This window comes from Pan paniscus, chromosome 1 (assembly GCF_029289425.2).
Source record: "Pan paniscus chromosome 1, NHGRI_mPanPan1-v2.0_pri, whole genome shotgun sequence".
In the NCBI taxonomy this organism is placed as follows: Eukaryota; Metazoa; Chordata; class Mammalia; order Primates; family Hominidae; genus Pan; species Pan paniscus.
Genome location: NC_073249.2, coordinates 193,826,987 through 193,847,945, shown reverse-complemented (window position 1 = coordinate 193,847,945; position 20,959 = coordinate 193,826,987). Strand labels below are relative to the sequence as shown.

The 20,959-nt window shown below is 49.0% G+C and overlaps 1 protein-coding gene across 1 annotated transcript; it reads left to right on the top strand.

Annotated features, from left to right (window-relative positions):
- Positions 1-4,491: 4,491 nt before the first annotated feature.
- On the top strand, positions 4,492-6,236 carry LOC100983949 (large ribosomal subunit protein eL20-like). Its single transcript, XM_034943069.2, has one exon. The coding sequence runs from the start codon at positions 4,583-4,585 to the stop codon at positions 5,108-5,110; it is 528 nt and encodes a 175-aa protein (XP_034798960.1). The 5' UTR covers positions 4,492-4,582; the 3' UTR covers positions 5,111-6,236.
- The last annotated feature ends 14,723 nt before the right edge of the window (positions 6,237-20,959 follow it).

The following is a 20,959-nucleotide window of genomic DNA, read 5'->3' as shown; positions in this document are numbered from 1 at the left end:
CCCGCAGTGCCGCCACCCTCGCCATCCCGCCCCCGCCCCTCGCGTGCCGCATCCGCGAGGGAGAGCGCCCGGCGAGGGGCCGGGATTCCGCCGCGGTCCGCTACGGCGCAGGGGACGGGAAGGGAGCGGAGGCGAGCGAGTTGCTGCCGCAGCTCCCGCAGTGTTTTCTGTCAAGGTCAAGCATACCCACTCTTTGACAAGGCTGCCTCCGAAATCCCTCCCTTGCAGTCCTCCCAGCCGTTCCCACCGCCTTTGCCACTCATCCGGCGGCAGCCGTCCTCGGACCACTGCCTCTGCCTCTCACTGGGCTTCCAGCAGACACAGCGGGGGATGGGAGGGTTTCAATAGATTCTGCCCCGCAAGCTTCCCAGCCACCTTTCTCATACCTACAGCTCATGGTGTGTCGCCCTGCCTTAAACCCCACGCTGGCTCCCCGTGCCCGATGAGAGAGCATTTAGATCCTTCATAACTAAGACTCACCTTCACCCTCACCAGTCCCAACCGCCTCCTTGCACGGAAGACCCCATCCCTCTGGACCCGGGGCCCTTCCAGGGATAGCCATCACTTGCATACTTGCGACTGCTCTTGCTATAGGGTCCCCTTTCCCCCTTTGTGAACCTAGCGAATTCCTAGACCCAACTTAATTATAATAAAGCAACAGAGGGTAGAAACTGGCACTAAAATGCCGCTTAGCAAAGGTCACAAAGGTGAAAGCCTGCAGGAGTCAAGCAGGAGAGAGAAATACGGCTGGTGTATCAGGGGCATAAGAAAAACCTGTCTTGCTGGGCGCGGTGGCTCACGCCTGTAATCCCAGCACTTTGGGAGGCCGAGGTGGGCGGATCACGAGGTCAGGAGATCGAGACCATCCTGGCCAACACGGTGAAACCCCGTCTCTACTAAACACACACACACACACACACACACAGACAAAATTAGCCGGGCGTGGTGGCGGGCGCCTGTAGTCCCAGCTACTCGGGAGGCTGAGGCAGGAGAATGGCGTGAACCCGGGAGGCGGAGGTTGCAGTGAACCCAGATTGCACCTCTGCACTCCAGCCTGGGCGACAGAGCGAGACTCCGTCACAGAAAAAAAAAAGAAAAAGAAAAACCTGTCTTATGGTATGAAGTACAGTATTTAGAAAGAAAAAAGAAAGGAAAAACCTGTCTAAAGGGCAGGGAGTCCGCTCTTCATTTAGGCCAATATGCTCCTTGGGAGAAATGTGGGTCTTATGATGCCAGATTTTCTGAATTTATAAGAAAAGCCACAAATCCGGACTTTTATGTGTAATCCATCAATTTTTAAATGTTGATTTGATTTTTTAGAAACACCCCTGTGAGCCAGATGCATGTCATAAACCCTTAGCGCATTACCTCCACCCTTAGAGAAGAGGATGGCTTTCATTAGGAAAATGCTTTGGAAAACCAGGGTAAAGGTGTGGCCTTGAATGTCTGAGAGGCAGCTGTTGTGGAGGCAACAAAGAAGAGAAGGCCAGGCGTGGTGGCTCACACCTGTAATCCCAGTACTTTGGGAGGCCGAGGCGGGCGGATCACGAGGTCAGGAGTTTGCGACTAGCCTGGCCAACATAGTGAAACCCCATCTCTACTAAAAATACAAAAATTAGCCAGGCGTGGTGGCATGCGCCTGTAGTCCCAGCTACTCGGGAGGCTGAGACAGGAATATCGCTTGAACCTGGGAGGCAGAGGTTGCAGTGAGCCAAGACCACGCCATTGCACTCCAGCCTGGGTGACAGAGTGAGACTCCATCTCAAAAAAGAAGAAGGAGAAGGAGAAGAAGGAGAAGGAGAAGAAGGAGAAGGAGGAGAAGGAGGAGAAGGAGGAGAAGGAGGAGAAGGAGGAGAAGGAGGAGAAGAAGAAGAAGAAGAAGAAGAAGAAGAAGAAGAAGAAGAAGAAGAAGAAGCAGCAGCAGCAGCAGCAGAAGAAGAAGAAGCAGAAGAAGAAGCAGAAGAAGAAGCAGAAGAAGAAGCAGAAGAAGAAGCAGAAGAAGAAGAAGAAGAAGAAGAAGAAAACTTAGATTTGGATATGTTCCCCAGTGGCTCTGAATGTTTTAAGCAAAAGGTCATACATACACTGAGAAGCTACTGAGGGCTCAGAGATTCTACCAGAATCTGGAGGACTGGATTTGGGAAATGGGCAGGACCCGAGGGTTCTGGGGAGGGGTGGACAGCAGGAAGCCAGAGAGGGCCAGAATGACAGCAAATGTTTCCTCCTATCCTTGTGTGGACTACATGAAGGCCAAAGAGGAGCCCTGTAAGGCTTTCACTTGATGATCGTGGTGATGGGGAGATAGGAGAGAAAGCCAAGCCCCCAACCCTGAGGCTTCACACAGTGGGATAATGCCTGGAAGAGAAATCTGAGAGGTCCTTAGGAAGAGAGAGTGGAATGAATAGCCAAAGGCAAATTTCCTTTACCAGGAGACAGGAGCTGGCTTGTGGCTGAGGCCGGGGGCTGTGGAGGAAAGTAGAAAAGGCTGTCTTGGAAACTGGGAGTTGTTTTTGTTTTTGTTCACCCTGAGGTTTATAGCTATGATGTGAATGTCTCTGCCTCCTATCCCTGGAAATATTCAAGAAAGATCTATATTCACAGGGGCTGCCCTGACTGGAGTGTTGGTGGAAACAGCTGAAGGGGCCAACTTTTACATCTGTTTTGGTATAGTGCTGACCAAAGATAGTACAGACTGAAGTAGGAACGGGAGCAGGAGAAATAAAGCCTCCCGGGAATTTGCAGTAATCCTGGAAAGGGGTTTTGGAATGGGTGCTTGGGTCCATCCTTGGAAGCCTTAAAAATAGGCTTCGTGTTATATAATTTTGTCCAACTGAAGGCTAGTGCAAGTCTTCTGAGCATGTTTAAGATAGGCTAGGCTAAGCTATGATGGTTGGGTTAGGTTTATCAAATGCATTTTCTGCTCACAATATTTTCAACGTATGATGGGTTTATTGGGACATAAATTGAGAAGTGGCTGGGCATGGTGGCTCACACCTGTAATCCCAGCACTTTGGGAGGCAGAGGTGGGTGGATCACTTGAGGTCAGGAGTTTGACACCAGCCTGGCCAACATGGTGAAACCCTGTCACTGCACTCCAGCCTGGGCAATAGAGCGAGATTCCGTCTCAAAGAAAAAAAAAGTTGTATAATTTGCTTGTGCAAAACACTGTATTAAATGCTACATACATTACATCTGTTATCCTCACAGTGATTTTTTTTTTTTTTTTTGAGACAGAATCTTGCTCTGTTGCCCAGGCTGAAGTGCAGTGGTGCAATCTCGGCTCACTGCAACCTCCGCCTTCTGCGTTCAAGTGATTCTTCCACCTCAGCCTCCCTAGCAGCTGGGATTACAGGCACTCGCCATCATGTCCGGCTCATTTTTGTATTTTTATAGAGACAGGGTTTCACCATGTTGCCAGGCTGGTGTTAAAATCCTGACCTCAGGTGATCTGCCTGCCTTGGCCTCCCAAAGTGCTGGAATTACAGGCGTGAGCCACCTCACCCGGCCCCCCACAGTGATTTATGAGGGAAGTACTATTATCATAACTCCCACTTGGCAGATGAAATTAAGGCCCAGAGAGGTGAAGTGACTTACCCAAGGCCACTGAGATAGCAAACAGTGGATTGGATCTGCTCTCCAGACAACTGCCCTACATGCCTGTAATTCCAGCACTTTGGGAGGCCTAACGGGGATGATTGCTTGAGGCCAGGAGTTCGAGACCAGCCTGGGCAACACAGCAAGACCCCATCTCCATAAAAAAGTAAAAAAAAACTAACTGGGCATGGTAACACGCACCTGTAGTCCTAGCTACTTGAGAGGCTAGGTGGAAGGATCACTTGAGCCCAGGAATTCAAGGTTGCAGTGAGCAGTGATTGTGCCACCATACTCCAGCCTGGGTGACAGAGTGAGACCCTGACTCAAAAACAAAACAAAAAACCACAATTGCCTCTAAAATACATCTCTCTAAACTAGCCCTCTTCTCTCTTCTGTCTTCTCTCTCTCTCTCATACACACACACACACACACACACACACACACACACACACACACTCTGGGGGTGATGGGATTAATGCTGGTAGAACTGGTTTCTCCATCCTTCAGCATGCCTGGATGTAGTGGTCCTTGCCTCTGCCCCAAAGCCAAAATGACGGGAAACTTGCATTTAACATCTTGTTAAATATGCCTTAAAAAGAAATCCAGGAGAGTTAACCCAACTGTTAATAGTGATTATCTCTAGGTGATGAAGTTATATGTAATCTCTATTTTCTTATTTTTACTTATTTGCTTAAGTTTTTTTCTGCCATGAATTTATTAAGTTTTGTCATAAGTAAAAATAAATACATAAAATTATTCTCTATTTTAATAATTATCTGTGGTCCCACAGATGGAGGTATTTCTATTAAATACTCAGAAGGGGGCCGGGTGCAGTGGCTCACGCCTATAGTCCCAGCACTTTTGAAGGCCAAGGTGGGTGGATCAGTTTAGGTCAGGAGTGGCCAAGATGGTGAAACCCCATCTCTACTAAAAATACAAAAATTAGCCTTTTCCTTTTGCGGGTGGTGGCAAAGGTGGACAGAAAGCCATGAAGGCCTTGGGCACACAACAAGAGTACAAGGTGGTGTGTCACTGCCTGCCCACCCCCAAATGCCACACACTGCCCCTCTACCACATGCAAATCTTTGCGCCTAATCATGTAGTCGCCAAGTTCCACTTCTGGTACTTCCTATCTCAATTAAAGAAGATGAAGAAGTCTTCAGGGGAGACTGTCAACTGTGGGCAGGTGTTTGAGAAGTACCCACTGTGGGTGAAGAACTTTGGCATCTGGCTGCGCTATGACTCCCGGAGCAGCACCCACAACATGTACAGGGAATACCGGGACCTAACCACCATGGGCGCTGTCACCCAGTGCTACCAAGACATGGGCACCCGGTACCGCGCCCGGGCCCACTTCATCCAGATCATGAAGGTGGAGGAGATTGCGGCCAGCAAGTGCTGGTGGCCAGCTGTCAAGCAATTCCACGACTCCAAGATCAAGTTCCTGCTGCCCCACTTGGTGCTGTGCCATCAGCAGAAGCCACGCTTCACCAGGAGACCCAACACCTTCTTCTAGGTACAGGGCCCTCGCCTGGCTGTGCCTCAAATAAACTCAGGAACACCCTGGTGGGGAAAAAAAAAAGTTAGCTGGGCATGGTGGTAGATGCCTGTAATCCCAGCTACTCGAGAGGCTGAGGCAGGAGGATCGCTTGAACCCAAGAGGCGGAGGTTGCAGTGAGCCGAGATCGCACCACTGCACTCCAGCTTGGGTGACAGAGTGAGACTCTGTCTCAAAAAATAAAAAAAAAGAAATACTCTCAGCAGGGGTTTGTCCTGGGCACTGGCATCACACAGAGAGGAAGTGAGAGCTCATCCAGGATTAAAAACAAGAATCACCATTTCTGAAGGATTCCTCTGAGCCCAGTTCCTTGTTCCTTCATAGCCATTGATATGCATATCTCATTTAATCCTCAAAATCAGTTTAGGAGAAAAATTATTTCACAGCTGAGGAAACCAAAGATCCTGAGACTTAGAGAGGTTACATTACTTGCCCAGGGACACACAGCTAGAAAGTGATGGAGGCAGGATTTGAATCCAGATCTAAGTGACTTCATAGTTTGTAAATTTTTAACCTCTGAACTTTGCCCTTCCAGTTGCAAGATGCTGATGCATTCCTGTATTTCCAGCTCTTCACACACAGGCACTCATCGATATTAGCACTGCCTAGAGAAGCCAGTGAGGTAAAGATCATTGTCCCATTTTCCAGGTGAGAAAATTAAGGCCAGAGAGGGGACTTGCTCAGTGTGGTCAGCTGAGAAGTAGTGGCATTCCTTCTAGAATCCAGGTCTCCTTTCTTGCCTCTGGCAGCCTTCCTCCTTCCGCTACTTTCTGCCAACTGCTGAGGCTTCCGTCTCGAAACAAATGACTCAAGGTAAATCACTGGTTGGACTTCCCCTTTCTCAAAACACAGGAAGTCTGTGTTGTTTGCAGTCCCTGTGGGTGAACAGTTTCAGCTCAGTTACGAAGTAGGCTGGGCCACATAGAGGACTGGGTCCTGCTGGGGCAGGGTTCCAGGCTACTGGGGCTGGCACAGCTGCATTTTTCCTTCCTAAGAGTCATGTCAGTGTGTCTGTCAAGTCAGGCTTGATGTCTTACCCCAAAAAGCTGGCTGTACTATTATGAAATTTAGAAAAATGAGCCCAAGAGGGAGGGGCCCTCTCAATAATTAATAATAACAACTATTATTTCATGTTTATGGCACATTAACCTTCCTACCAGGCACTGTGCTAAGTGGCTGACACGTGAACCCATTTGAGCCCCGTAACAGCCCTAGTAATAAGGTACTATAGCTTTGGAGCCAAATAACACTAGATACAAATCACAGAAATGCCACTTTCCAGCTGTGTGACATCAGGGACATTATTTACATTCATTCAATAAATACTTTTGAGCACTTACTATGTGCCACATTTCAGTGAACAGAACAAAGATCCCTGCTCTCTTGTGATGTTTACATTCTACAAGGTAAAGTGTAAACATAATAAATATAATAAATTATAAATACACATAAATAAACTGTGTTAGAAAGTGGTAAGGGGAAGATACAGTAGAGCAGGGAGGAGACAGGGAGTGCTGATGCAGCATCAGTGCAGGGAAGAGGCAGGATGAGTTGTTAAACAGTGGTGTCAAGGAAGGTCTTGCTGAGAAGGTGCTATGCATACAAAACTTTAAGGAGGTGAGGGAGTTAGCCATGCAGGTAACTGGGGAAACCCTTATTAAGCAGAAGGAACAGCCAAAGCAAACGCCCTAAGTGTGCTTGGTGGTTCCAAAGAGTAGCCAGGGCCGGGTGCAGTAGCTCACACCTGTAATCCCAGCACTTTGGGAGGCCAAGGTGGGCGGATCACAAGGTCAGGAGTTCAAGACCATCCTGGCCAACATGGTGAAACCCATCTCTACCAAAAATACAAAAATTAGCTGGGCATGGTAGCGCGCCCCTGTAGTCCCAGCTACTCGGGAGGCTGAGGCAGGAAAATCGCTTGAAACCGGGAGGCGGAGGTTGCAGTGAGCTGAGATCGCGCCACTGCGCTCCACCCTGGTGATAGAGCAAGACTTTGTCTCAAAAACAACAACAACAACAAACAAACAAACAACAACAACAACAAAAACAAAGAGCAGCCAGGAGGCTAGTATGGCTGAACAGTGAGCCAGGGAGAGAGTCCTCCCTACCCACAATGTTGCCCCAGTGATTCTTTCTTATACCTTGTTCTGTGCTTCCTTCCTTGCTCTTCTCATAATTTCCAAGTATTTAATTTACTTGAGTGTTTGCTTATTTCTTGTTCGTTTCCTCCACTAGCCCTAAGTTCCTTAAAGTCAGAGAACACACTAGTTTTACTTGGTGTTGACCACAGAGCCTGGGACATAAAAAGCACTTAAAGTTGAATTAATGAATAAACCATCCATCCATCCATCCATCTAGTCACAGTTATGATAGAATCTTCCCATCATGTAGATGGGAAATAGTAATTTCTCAGGGTAACTCTGGTTACCCTGAGAGTTCTAGTTCAGGACATTGGCAAGAGAGTTAAACTGCCTGGGTTCCAGTTCTGGTTCTACTGTTTACTGGTTGTGTGATCTCAGGCAAGTTAAGAAAAACCTCTCTGTGCATCACTTTCCATATCTATCAACTGGCAAAATAGCAGTATCATTCTCTAAGGGAGGGTTGTAAGCAGTGTAAACAGCACCAGGGGTATAGTGCTTATGTATATGTTTTCCCTATGCAGTCTAGCCATGAGCGTGAGGAATCCACTTCCTTCCTCCTGTACCAGATCCCAAAAGGGCAGAGAGAAGGGCAAGGGGTGCCACGGTGAGTGAGGCTACAGAAAATCCCTAATGCGTGCTGCCACATCTGTGCTGTGTGTTGGCAACTGGGGGTGGCCCTAGGGTCTTCACTGAAGTGGCATTCTGAGGATACTGTTCTTGATGTGTAGCCCCCCAGCCTGATCCTCTGGCCTTTTTCTGCTAGACAACCTTTAGTGGAATCTTACTGCTTGCAGTTGAGAAAGTTGACTGATACAGATATTAATACTGAATACCTATTTCTTTTTTTTCTTTTTGAGACGCAGTCTGGTTCTGTCGCCCAGGCTGGAGTGCAATGGCGCGATCTCAGCTCACTGCAACCTCCACCTCCCGAGTTCAAGTGATTCTCCCACCTCAGCCTCCTGAGTAGCTGGGATTATAGCACCTGCCATCATGCCCAGCTAATTTTTGTATTTTTAGTAGAGACGGGGTTTCACCGTCTTGGCCAGGCTTGTCTCCAACTCCTGACCTCAGGTGATCCGCCTGCCTCGGCCTCCCAAAGTGCTGAGATTGCAAGTGTGAGCCACCACGCGTGGCCCTGAATACCTATTCCTATGCCTGATACCTTACATTCATATTTTTATTTTTTTTGAGATGAAGCTCCACCTCCCGGGTTCACGCCATTCTCCTGGCTCAGCCTCCCGAGTAGCTGGGACTACAGGTGTGGCTAATTTTTTGTATTTTTAGTAGAAACGGGGTTTCACCATGTTAGCCAGGATGGTCTCGATCTCCTGACCTCGTGATCCGCCCACCTCGGCCTCCCAAAGAGTTGGGATTACAGGCGTGAGCCACTGCGCCTGGCCTACATTCATTATTTCATTAACTCTTTACACAGACCTGAGAGGCAGACATTAACCCCATTTTACAGATGAAAGAACCAGCTCAGAGAGTTGGAGTAACTTGATCAAGGTCATGTAGCCAACGACTGGCAGAGCCAGGGTTCAGGCCCAGGGTGATTCCTAAATTGCTGTCTCAATGTGATTAAAGGCCCCAGCAGGATTTTCTCCTCCAGCACTTGCTGTCGGTGATGACAGAGCACAGCTCAGCTCAGCCGGAAGGGAGGAAATCGTGTGAATCTCGTCCCTAAGCAAGAAAGAGAAATGGGTCGGGGCAGCCTGGGAGAGTTCTAGAACCTGGAGGGGAACTGACTGTGCCTTGCCTAGGTAAATGCTTCAAACATGAGGAGTCCTGTCCCTACTGCTCCTAAGACCAGAGACATTTTCTCTGTGAGGTCTGAGCCCAGCTATCGCTGAATGGCCTGATTCTCATGAAAATGTGGAGATAGAAAACATCTGGGGTGGCTGTGGTTGCCAGGCAACAACCAGCCATTCACTCTCTTGCCAGAATCAAGGAGGCTGTCTGATGCTGACAGAGATAGCTGCATCTGAGGCCTGGAGACCTAGATTTTGGTTCTGATTTGCTGTGTGGTCTTGGCAAGTCCCTGCCTTTCTCTGAGCCTTCATTTCCCATTTTTTATGTAAAGAGCAGTCAGACTTACAAGTGGCAATATGAGCAGGCACCAGATGGTCAGAATTAGAGTGATAGTGTGGCACAGGCAGAGGACCAGGGCAGGTCATGGGTGAGGGAAGACTCAGTTCTCCCTTCCATCCTGCCCTAGGCTATCCTGACTCTGGTTACTAGCTAGGGGCAAGGGATATTTCCTTTCCCACCCTGAGCTAATTCGGGCCACCCAGACTCCATCCCAGGCTCACCCTTGCAGCTCAGAGTCTAGGAATTGTCTTCATACCCACAAATTAGCACAGCCACCACCTACTTGGCCAACTTTTCCCCATGGGGAATTTCCTCAGTTCCTGCTGAAGTGAAGCTACCCAGCTTTGGGTGTTTCCCTGGACACCCATCAGAGGACCTTCTGACAGTTTGCAGAGATTGCATTGATGGTAAACCCTGAGGGTGGTGTGTTTCGCAGCAATCAGCAGAGTTTACATTTTCTATTTCACATCCATTACAAAATATGACAGCAGCTGCCATTTGCTGGGCCTGGCACAGCCTCAAATGCTTTATGTCTGTAATCTCATTTAATCCTCATACAATCCAGGGGGATAGGAATGAAGGTCCTATTGTACAGATGAGGAAATGGAGCCTCAGAGAGGAGAAGTGATTTGCCCAAGGTCCCAGTAAATGGTGCAGGCAGGACTCCCACTCAGGGCCACAGTCTGGGGTTTAACCACTACAGGACACTGCTTCCTCACAGTCCCACCAGACAGCATCAGAGCTGGAAGGGCTCCACCTGCTCCCAACTTTACAGATGGACAAATCGAGGCCCAGAGGGAAGAAGTGACTGGCCCAAGGTCATGTAACAAGTCAATGCTAGAGCAGATTCTAGGACTGCTCTGCTAAAAGGCTCACCACACCATTCCAGAAAACAAAAAGTGCCTCAGGCAGAAGCAGTGGATATACCAGAAATCTCATTTTAAGAAATCCATAGCATTTCCTAGGAAGTCAAACAGTGCATGAGGTTCACAAGACAAGGATCTTGCAGAGGTTCTTGAGGTTAGGGCAGAGTCCCAGCATTCCTCTAGGCAGTAAGGGGCCCCAACCTCTGGAGAGAGACAATATTCATCAAGTTTCCCTATCAGGAGTTCACTGACCATCTCATCAAGACCCAGACCAGAGTCTCTGTGCGGAGGACCCAGGCTCCAGCTATGTATACAATATAGAGTTTTGTTTTGTTTTTGTTTTTTGAGACAGGGTTGCCCGGGCTGGAGTGCAGTGGCATGGCCATGGCTCACTGCAGCCTTAACATCCAGGGCTCAAGCAATCCTCCTGCCTTAGCCACTCCCTAACCCCAGTAGCTGGGACTACAGGCGTGCACCACCGCCCCCAGCTAATTTTTTGTGTGTGTTTTTTGTAGAGACAGGGTTTTGCCATGTTGCCCAGGCTGGACTGGGACTTGGGCTCAAGTGATCTGTATGCCTCGGCCTCCCAAAGTGCTAAGATTACAGGTGTGAGCCACTGCCCCGGTCAACGGAGTTTTTACACAAGAAAAAATAAAATGAATTAAGCCTGTTAAAAAGATCTGGATTCAAAGATCTTGGTTCTGCCACTTACTAGTTATAAATAGTAATTTTAACTCTGAGAAGCCTCAGATGATGTTTTTGTTTGGTTTTGCTTTTTTAACCTGGAAAATGGGGATAACAGAACCTCCATTATAAGGTGGCTGTGACAAATAAATAAGATCATGCATATCAAAGTGTGGTCTCCAGACCAGCTGCATTAACATCACCTGTGAAGTAGCCCCACTTCTGACATACTGAATCAGAAACCCTGGGCATGGGGCCCAGCAATCTGTGTTACAACACACCCTCCAGGAATTCTGGTGTAGTTCAAGTTTGAAAACCACTGATATATATGTAATACGCCTAGTACCCAATTGGCTTACTATTGACAGTTCTAGTATACTCCCTCTGAGATGCTGAGTTAGGTAGGTATCTTTTCCCCCTCATGTCCTACAAACACTGTATGTCTTAATATCTGGGTTGTCTGCTAATGCAATCTATCACCCACACAGCTGCCCTTTAATATAAGGTAGTCTTCCGGTCTTTCCTTGCATACTTGCAGTAATAGGTAGCTCACTGTTTGTCTGGGTAGGGTAAACCCCCTGGTCAAGCCTGTTCATACAGGCATGCCAACTGCGTATGCACTGTAAAGACCTTCCCCTAAAGGCCTCTTCTCCAAGGTCCCTCAGCTGTGCTTAGGTCTCTCTTTAGCTTCAGGGTAGCTCTCCTGTATGTCTGAGCCTCAGATAAGCTTGATCAGCCCTGAGGAGCAGGGGAGGTTTCCTTCTCAAATCTGGGACCATGTTTCTACTTGCTTGCCTGGTGTTTTGGCAGCCACTTCACCCTGCTGACTCACTCTGGTCTGAGGTCACGCAAAACCTCCAAGCCTTTTTCTCAGGAACTACATACAGGAACTTGCGTCGGCTGGGTCACTCCAGTCCTTGATGTGTGCAATTCATTTCTTAAAAATAACATTACTTTCAAATTATGAAAGACATGCTTGATATAGTAAGTTAGGAAAATGCAAAGGGAAAAAAACCTCACTGGTAATGGTCATCCTAAAATTGACATCTGATTTTCAAAAAGAGGATCCTATATTCTTGTATTCAAGAGAAAAAAAAAAAAAACCCACTTAAGCAATTTCCATTTCTGGGGTAAAGAAAAGAATCAGAGAAAATGAAACTAATGTACTGCAGGAATAATTGTGAATTCCAGCATATATGGACATCTCTTGTCTCATAATTCAAATGTACATCAATGCATAACAATGTAAACTCATCCCCCCAGAGACTACCATTGCTACTCTTTTGGATATAGCCTCCAGTCCTTTGCAGTTACCATCCTGTATTTTTTAACTTAACTCTAGGTCTAAATTTAGCACTGAATTTGGAGATAGACAAACCTGGTTCAAATTCTGGCTTTTGTACTTATGAGTTATACCACTTTGGAAATTCATTTAACCTCCTGAAGCCTCAATTTCCTCATCTGTAAAAGGGGGCTGATAATATCTGCTTTCCAGGTTTGTTGTAAAGATGGAAATTGAGGGCCAGGTGAGGTGGCTCACGCCTGTAATCCCAGCACTTTGGGAGGCTGAGGTGAGCAGATCAGCTGAGGTCAGGAGTTCGAGACCAGCCTGGCCAACATGGTGAAACCCCATCTCTACTAAAAATACAAAAATTAGCTGGGAGTGGTGGCGCATGCCTGTAATCCCAGCTACTCGGGAGGCTGAGGCAGGAGAATCACTTGAACTTGGGAGGCGGAGGATGCATTGAGTGGAGGTCGTGCCACTGCACTCTAGCCTGGGTGACAGAGTGAGAGTTCATCTCAAAAAAAAAAAAAAAAAAAAAGGCCAGGCGTGGTGGCTCACGTCTGTAATCCCAGCACTCTGGGAGGCCAAGGTGGGCAGATCATGAGGTCAGGAGATTGAGACCATCCTGGCTAACACAGTGAAACCCCATCTCTATTAAAAATACAAAAAAATTAGCCAGGCGTGGTGGTGGGCGCCTATAGTCCCAGCTACTCGGGAGGCTGAGGCAGGAGAACGGCGTGAACCTGGGAGGCAGAGCTTGCAATGAGCGGAGATTGTGCCACTGCATTCCAGCCTGGACAACAGAGTGAGATTCCGTCTCAAAAAAAAAAAAAAAAGAAATTAATGAGAATAAAGCTTCTGGCACACAGTAAATGCCTTCGGAGTTTGTATTGGGCTTGTTACCATTAACTCTTCATCTGGCCAACTACTGCTCCCTTCATCCTCCAAGGCAGATGCTGTCCCCCTTTGTATCTTTCCCCACCTTGCTGCTCTCACACATCACACTCCCTCTCTGTCTTGCTGCTGTCTCATGTCTATCTTTGTGTTATAGCATCAGACACGACACAGTGCCCCTCTACCCTATAAGCTCCTCCAGGGCAGGACCATGTCCACTTTATTCTTTTCTGTGTCCCCAGGGTCCAGGAGAAGCCATGACCCAGTGTGGCTGTCAGGTTAGAAGGGGCTGGATAAGAATTTGTGATGGAGGCCGGGTGTTGTGACTCATGCCTGTAATCCCAGCACTTTAGGAGGCTGAAGTGGGTGGATCACCTGAGGTCAGGTATTTGAGACCAGTCTGGCCAACATAGCGAAACTCTGTCTCTACTAAAAATACAAAAAAAAAAAAAAAAAAAAAAATTAATTAGCTGGGCATGGTGGTGCGTGTCGGTAATCCCAGCTACTCGAGAGGCTGAGGCAGGAGAATTGCTTGAACCCAGGAGGTGGAGGCTGCAGTGAGACGAGATCATGCCACTGCACTCCAGCCTGGGCAACAGAGTGAGACTGCATCTCAAAAAAACAAACAAACAAAAATAACGTGTTGATGGAATGAATAAACTTAGAAGAGATTGAATGCATGAATGGATGAATGCATGAATGAGTCAGTAATAGCAGGTATCCACCAGCGGAATCCTCTTTCCCCTAGGGATAGAATCCTCCACCTCCCAGACTCCATCTCAAAAAACAAACAAAAAGAATGTGTTGATGGAATGAACAAACTTAGAAGAGACTGAATGCATGAATGAGTCAGTAGTAGCAGGTGTCATCCACCAGCAGAATCCTCTTTCTCCTAGGGAGAGAATCCTCCACCTCCCAAGGTGGGCCCTGCCACGTATGGGAGCAGGGATCCTGCCTGGCACAGGCTGGGATGAGAGGCTCTGCCCCTCATAGCGAGAGTGTCGCTAGGGGCAGAGCCATCACGGGTCAGGGGTGAAGGGAGGGGGACACGGTGGGGCTGGAGTGGTGGGAGACTTGTAGCCCAGGTAGGGGGGTGCCCTTGCCTAACTTGGTGGGGCTAGAACCCGAGTACTGATGCAACCAAGCTGGTTTCCTACTGCAGCTGCACTCTGGCTCCCACAGTTTCTGTCACCCCATCACTGATGACTGAGGCGTGACCTACAGGAGGGCCTGGCCTACATAGCAGAGAAACAGAGGCCTTAGGGGTAAGGGGCAGCAGCCTGGCTGGCTGGCCGATGAATCCAGGTCCAAGCTTAGCGGGTACTTCCTGCCGCCGGGTCCAGCGCCAGCCAGTTCACCTGCTGTGCAACCCTAGCTAAGACATGTCTCCTCCCCCCTGCCTCAGTTTCACCATCCTGGGGGACTCTTCCTGCTTTGGCATCATTAGAAGTCCTACCTCTCTCCCAGGCAATCTTCAAAAAATTTTCTGATAGCAGAACAAAACCCAAAACCTGATACTCGATACCTCTTTTGAGTCCACTAAGCAGCCCCTTAAGAGAAGCAGAGAGCTCAGAGTCAGGCTGAAAAGCTGTGTTACCCTAAGTTACTTCCCTCTCTTCAGTTTCCTTTCCTGTAAAATGGCCATTGATAATGACTATTTCCATCCCCACAGGATAGCTGTGAGGATTAAGTGAGCTGTTGGGTGTAAACTGCTTTGCAGGGGTTAGGAGCATTACTCTTACTCAGAGAGGCAGTAGCTTCAGGCCCAACCTTTCCTGAGGCCAGCCCCCGACACACCCTCAGCTTGTGGCAGCAGCAGAGATGGGAGGGCCTCCTGGGACATTCCTGAGCCTGGTGTGGCCACAGCTGAAGAAGCAAGTCTGCATATACTCTGTGGTGAGAGCCTGGCTGGTCTCAGGGCTTGCAGGGAAGGGAGTTTTTAGAGAAGGAAATGGTTGTGGTGAGACAGAATGATGGAGCAACTTCTTGGGGATCTGGGTGGAAAGCCCCCACTCCTGGTATGTTCTCATGGTGGGATGTGGAGCAGATAATGCAGCCCTGCACCAACCTCATTCACCATCAGAAAGTACCTGGTGTTCACCGACTGCTGGGCTAGAGCAGAAACAGGTTTTAACATGAAACCTCAGACCACTTGCCATTTCTGGGCCTCAGAACCTCCCTCTCCCCAAGCAATTACTAGGGTCATCTGGAGGCTGGTCCTGCCAGCCAAGCCTCTATTCCGCCACTCCAAGGGATGGGCCAGGAAAATAGCCTTTGGAGTTAGCTCCTGATTTGCTGGTGACATGGGATGTCCTTTCCCCTCTTTGGACCTCGGTACTGGGTGAGAGTGAAGTTGTATCTGGTTTGGCCGTGGCATGACCTTGAACCCAAGATACTGTGGCCATGCCAAGTATTTTGTAAAGTTTGGGCTGTTGGACAGTGGAAAGGCCAAGTGCTGTGGAGGAATGAAGAAAACGCCCAGGACAGTTGAGGGCTTCATCACTTTTCACTGAGCAGCTTGAAGGAGACCCAACCTTCTGTGTTTCCACTTCCTCATCAGTGGAATGGGGACATTTCTTTTTTTGTGGTTATTTGTTTGAGACAAGGTCTCACTCTGTCATCCAGGCTGGAGTACAGTGGCATGATCATGGCTCACTACAGCCTCCATCTCCCGGGCTCAAGCGAGCCTCCAACCTGTGCCTCCTGAGTAGCTGGGACCACACGCATGCACCACCACGTCTGGCTAATTTTTGTTTTTGTAGAGATGGAGTTTCGCCCTATTGCCCAGACTGGTCTTGAACTCCTGGACTCAAGCGATCTGCCCACCTCAACCTCCCAAAGTGCTGGGATTACAGGCATGAGCCACTGTGCCTGGCTGGGACATTCCTCTTTAGGCCTCTCCTTCCTTCTCTGTAAAACAGGAGGCAGGTGAGCTTCCAGGGTCCTGGGCCCTGTGATTCTGCTTCTCAGCTGTGACCTTGGGCAAGTCACTTCATCTTCACCTCTCTGCATCTTGGTTTCTCCATCTGTCCAATGGGTATTTTCCCCCTCCCCATTCTCAGAGTTGCTGAGCTCAAATGGGATGATGAGCACTAAGGTGTTTCGAACAGGAAAAGTGAAAAGGGCTTCTGCAGGGCAGCTCCTTTGAAGCCCCAATCTCCTTGCCCTCACCTGTCCTCCCAAGAAGGTGTAAAGCCTTTTGTGGAGTTCCACCTAAAACAGAGGCCTCCAGTTAGCTCCTTCCTCAAACCCTGCTGGGTTATCTGACAGGCCCATAGCCTAACCTGGCTGGTGACTGGCTGCTTCTCTCTAGCTGGCACAGCCCTGGTGTCCAGGCTACGAGAGAAGAGGCCTGGGTCTCTGCCCAGTGGCTTCTGCAGCAAAGGGTTTTCTAGTCAGATAGAACAGGGTTTGAGCCCCAGCTCTGCCACATTTTAGCTGTGAGCTGTGATGGTTAGTTTTAGCCATTTTACAATTTGATGGTGTCAGTCCGACTGCACCATGGGATACCCAGATAACTTTGGACTTGGACTGGAACTAAACCACTCTCCTGGGTCTCCAGCTTGCCGACTCACTCTGCAGATCTTGGGACTTGCTGGCCTAGCCTGATATATATAGATCCTATTGGCTCTGTTTCCCTGACTGGTACAGAGGCCTTGGGCAATTTGCTGCTCCTTCTGAGTCTGTTTTGAAATCTGTAAAAAATGGAAATAATAATTCCTAGCACAAGGACCACTTTCCTGCTTTAGAATTCCCATTATTGGCTGGGTGCTGTGGCTCACGCCTGTAATCCCAGCCCTTTGGGAGGCCAAGGTGGGCGGATCACAAGGTCAGGAGTTCAAGACCAGCCTGACCAACAAGGTGAAACCCCGTCTCTACTAAAAATACAAAAATTAGCTGGGTGTGGTGGCACCTGCATGTAATCCCAGCTACTCAGGAGGCTGAGGCAGGAGAATTGCTTGAACCTGGGAGGCAGAGGTTGCAGTGAGCCAAGATCGGGCCACTGCACTTCAGTCTGGGCAACAGAGCAAGACATTGTCTTTACAAAAAAAAAAAAAAAAGAATTCCCATTATTTACCGAAATGAACTCTAAATCTTCTTTGCAAGTATTTCTTTTCTTTTCTTTTCTTTTTGAGACAGAGTCTCGCTCTGTCGCCCAGGCTGGAGTGCAGTGGTGCAATCTCGGCTCACTGCAAGCTCCGCCTCCCGGGTTCAGGCTATTCTCCCACCTCAGCCTCCCGAGTAGCTGGGACAACAGGCACCCGCCACCATGCCCGGCTAATTTTTTGTATTTTTAGTAGAGACGGGGTTTCACCATTCACAGGATGGTCTCGATCTCCTGACCTCGTGATCCACCCGCCTCGGCCTCCCAAAGTGCTGGGATTACAGGCATGAGCCACTGTGCCTGGCCTTTTGCAAGTATTTCAAGGACATGCTCTGCTCTGCCCTGGCCCACCTTGCCAAAACTCATTTCATCCATCACTGACTGGACACTCTCACTGGACACCATTCCCTTTCCAGCCTCCATGCCTTTGTACAAGCTGTTCCCTCCCTTGAAATATGCACATTCTCTTTAGTCTACCTGGTAAACTTACACGTCCTCAAGACCCATTTCCAATGTGTGCTCTTCGCAAGGCTTTCCCTGACTCCCCTAGGAGTTGTCTGTGCCCTCACAATGCCTGGCACATCCTTTGGCTATTGCATTATCCATGACACATTGGGGCTTGGGGTCTGTATGTCTCCAAACTGTGACCCTTTGGAAGGCCTGGCTCCAAATCACTCATCTCCATATAAAACAACAGAGTGGTAGTTTCCCCTTCCTCGTGTTCTTTCAACATTTTTCAGTTTCTGGAGCACTTTTAAGATCCTTGATCTCACTTAAACTCATCACAACTCAGGGAAGGAGACAGAGCCAAGATTAAAGCCCCCAGTTCGTCCCACCTTCCTGGCCAGGGCTTTTTCAGAAAGGAGATGTCCAGTGGGGAGTGGGGGTTGGTTCTTTGGTATCTAAGGTTTCCAGCTCAGCAGGAGTTAGGGAAGTTGGGGCCTGCAGGTTGGCAGAGGGTGCAAGGGCAGATGGAGGCCACAGGAAAGGGTCAGGTCTAGGGTAGGTAGGAAAGAGCTGGATCTGATTTCAGATGTATACCTCTGTGGGGCCTTAGGCAGCACTCATTTCTTCTTTCCCTTTTCTTCTCTCTTCCTCCTCTTTCTTCTTCCCTTCCTCCCTCCCTCCCTTCCTCCTTTCTTCTTCCTTCTACTCTTCATTTCTTCCTCCTCCTCTTTTTTTTTTGAGATAGGGTCTTGCTCTGTCACCCAGGCTGGAGTGCGGTGCGATCTTGGCTCACTGCAACCTCTGCCTCCCAGGTTCAAGTGATTCTCCTGCCTTAGCCTCTCAAGAAGCTGGGATTACAGGCATGCACCCCCACACTTGGCTAATTTTTGTATTTTTAGTAGAGATAGCATGTCACCATGTTGGCCAGGCTGGTCTCGAACTCTTGACCTCAAGTGATCCACCCACCTTGGCCTCCCAAAGTGCTGGGATTACAGGTGTGAGCTACCACACCCGGCCTTCTTCTTTTTTATTTTTTTTGAGACGGGGTCTTACTCTGTCACCCAGGCTGGAGTGCAGTGGCATATGCCACCATACCTGGCTGATTTTTTACTTTTTTGTAAAGATAAGGTCCCACTATGCTGCCCAGGCTGGTCTTGATCTCTTGGGCTCAAGCAATCCTCCCGCCTTGGCCTCTCAAAGTGCTGAGATTACAAGCGTGAGCCACCGTGCCCAGCCTGCAATTTTCAATTCTCAATCTTCCATCTCTTGAATCGTTTTTAGCTCCATAAAAGGTAGCTCTGAGGGTCAAAGTGGAATGTATAAGATAATCAAAGTGTGGGTGCTCTGGGAATGAAAGGGACTGAAGAAACTATAGACATGGCAAATACATGCCCCTAAATGTATTCAAACACTTCAACTGCTCCCAGCTTGCTGACAAGTGATCTGTTATTGTTAGAACTCCCTCCCCCAGGTACTCTAAAAACTCATCACCAGAACCCAAGTCTTTTCCTTAAGGGCCTAGAGGCCCTCCCAGTACCACAAAAGCTCTTGAATGGGATCAAGGCCTTCTTAGGGCCCAAAGATACCCCCTCCCACTTCAGGGCTTGAGGGCACAGTGTTCAAGAGCTTGGAGCTTCCTATAGCTTACAAGTCTCTGATGGTGGCACCCACATCCCTTAGAGAGATTACAGGGGCCTGCACTGCTTGCCCAGCATGGGGCTCATGCTCCATTTCATCCAAAAGCAGTTCTGTTTGCAATCTCAAGGGCAGAAATACCATAATTTGCTCTGAATGTCTGCTCTGAGCTCTGGGGACCCTCAGGCTCAGAACAGGGTTGCTCCCAAGTCAAACATATCTCTCAGGTCACTATGGTATTCCTCCAGGAAGTTGTTTCCCAGGCAAGTCCCTGGGAAACAACTGGGAACGTGTGTCTGTCATTCAGGGGTAGCCTGGCTCAGGGCAAAGCTGGGAAAGACAGCAACAATTTTCCTCCATGATCTCACCAGGTTATCCTGGAGCCCAGAGATGTGTGTTCTCATCCTAGTTCTGACCTTGTTGTGACCACGGATGAATCACTTAGACTTCCCAGGTCTGTATGCCTCTGAAAAGGGAGAGTGGGCCCTATCTCACAGAGGATCCAGCAATATTAAAGATATGAAAATTCTTTGCTGTTGACATTTGCATAATGGGAGAAAAATACCAGTGGGAGGGAACTGCAAATTAGTGGGCCTTGAGTCAGACAGATCAGAGTTTTGGCTCCAGACCTCCCTTACTGGCCAGATGACCTGAAACAAGTCATCTCGTACTTGGTAACACTCTTCCTGTGCTGCTTCAGGAAGCTCGTTCTCTAGAACCTCATGTTCAAACTGCAACTCAGGGATGCCTTCCCTGTCTGTGCAGGGAGGTCAGCTGATTGGTATGATCACATCTTTAGCATCTGTCTTCCCAGCCAGACTGAGGGCTCCCAGCAAGAATTTTGTCTGGCCTGTTCTCCAGAGGCCAACATGGGGCCTGGCCCATAGGTGCTCCCTGTTTCTGTATCACCTACAAGTTCTTTCAGTCTTGGCTGCCTCGCTAGGCTGCTGGAGAAACCCAGAAGGTAGACGATGAGACCCACAAGTATGAGGCATTTGGAATGCATGGGCTACCCTGTGAAGAACTTTACCGGAGGTTGAAAGGGGGCAGAGTGCCCTGAACAGGAAGGCACAGGGTGGCCTTTGGCCTCCAGGGAAGGGAAGGAAGTATGAGACACAGGAAGAAATGCAAGCAGCAGGAGGAAGAGTGTTACCAAGCTGGGACTCCAGAGGCTCGAGGCCCTCCCCAGTGCCTGTGAAGCCTGTATGTGGGCTCTGCTCCTTGTAGCCTCGGAGCCTTGAGCTGTGGCTCAGGAACTTGGCACTCAGTCCAGTCCCTGCTGCCTCCCACCTGCCCTGTAGCCCCATCTCCTTGCACTCACATTCCTTCCCACCATCTGCCACATGGAGCTCACCCTTTCCTCAACACCTGGTCTTTTCTGTCTCCCGACCACTGTGGAGGTTGTTCCCTCAATAGGAATGCACATCCCCTTCTCTACCTGGAAGATGCAGTAGCTCCACGTCCTTCCTATAGGGAAGCCGTCCAGGACACTGCAGGCAGTCAGCTGCTCTCTCCATGGAGCCCTGCAGCTCCTTGGGCATCCTTCTCGCTATGCAGTGCAGTACTTCCTTCTCTCTATGCAGTGCAGCACTTATCACACTAGGTTGATGGCTGGTTTTCCTGTCTGTCTCGCTCCACACCCCCCCTCCACCCCCATCACCC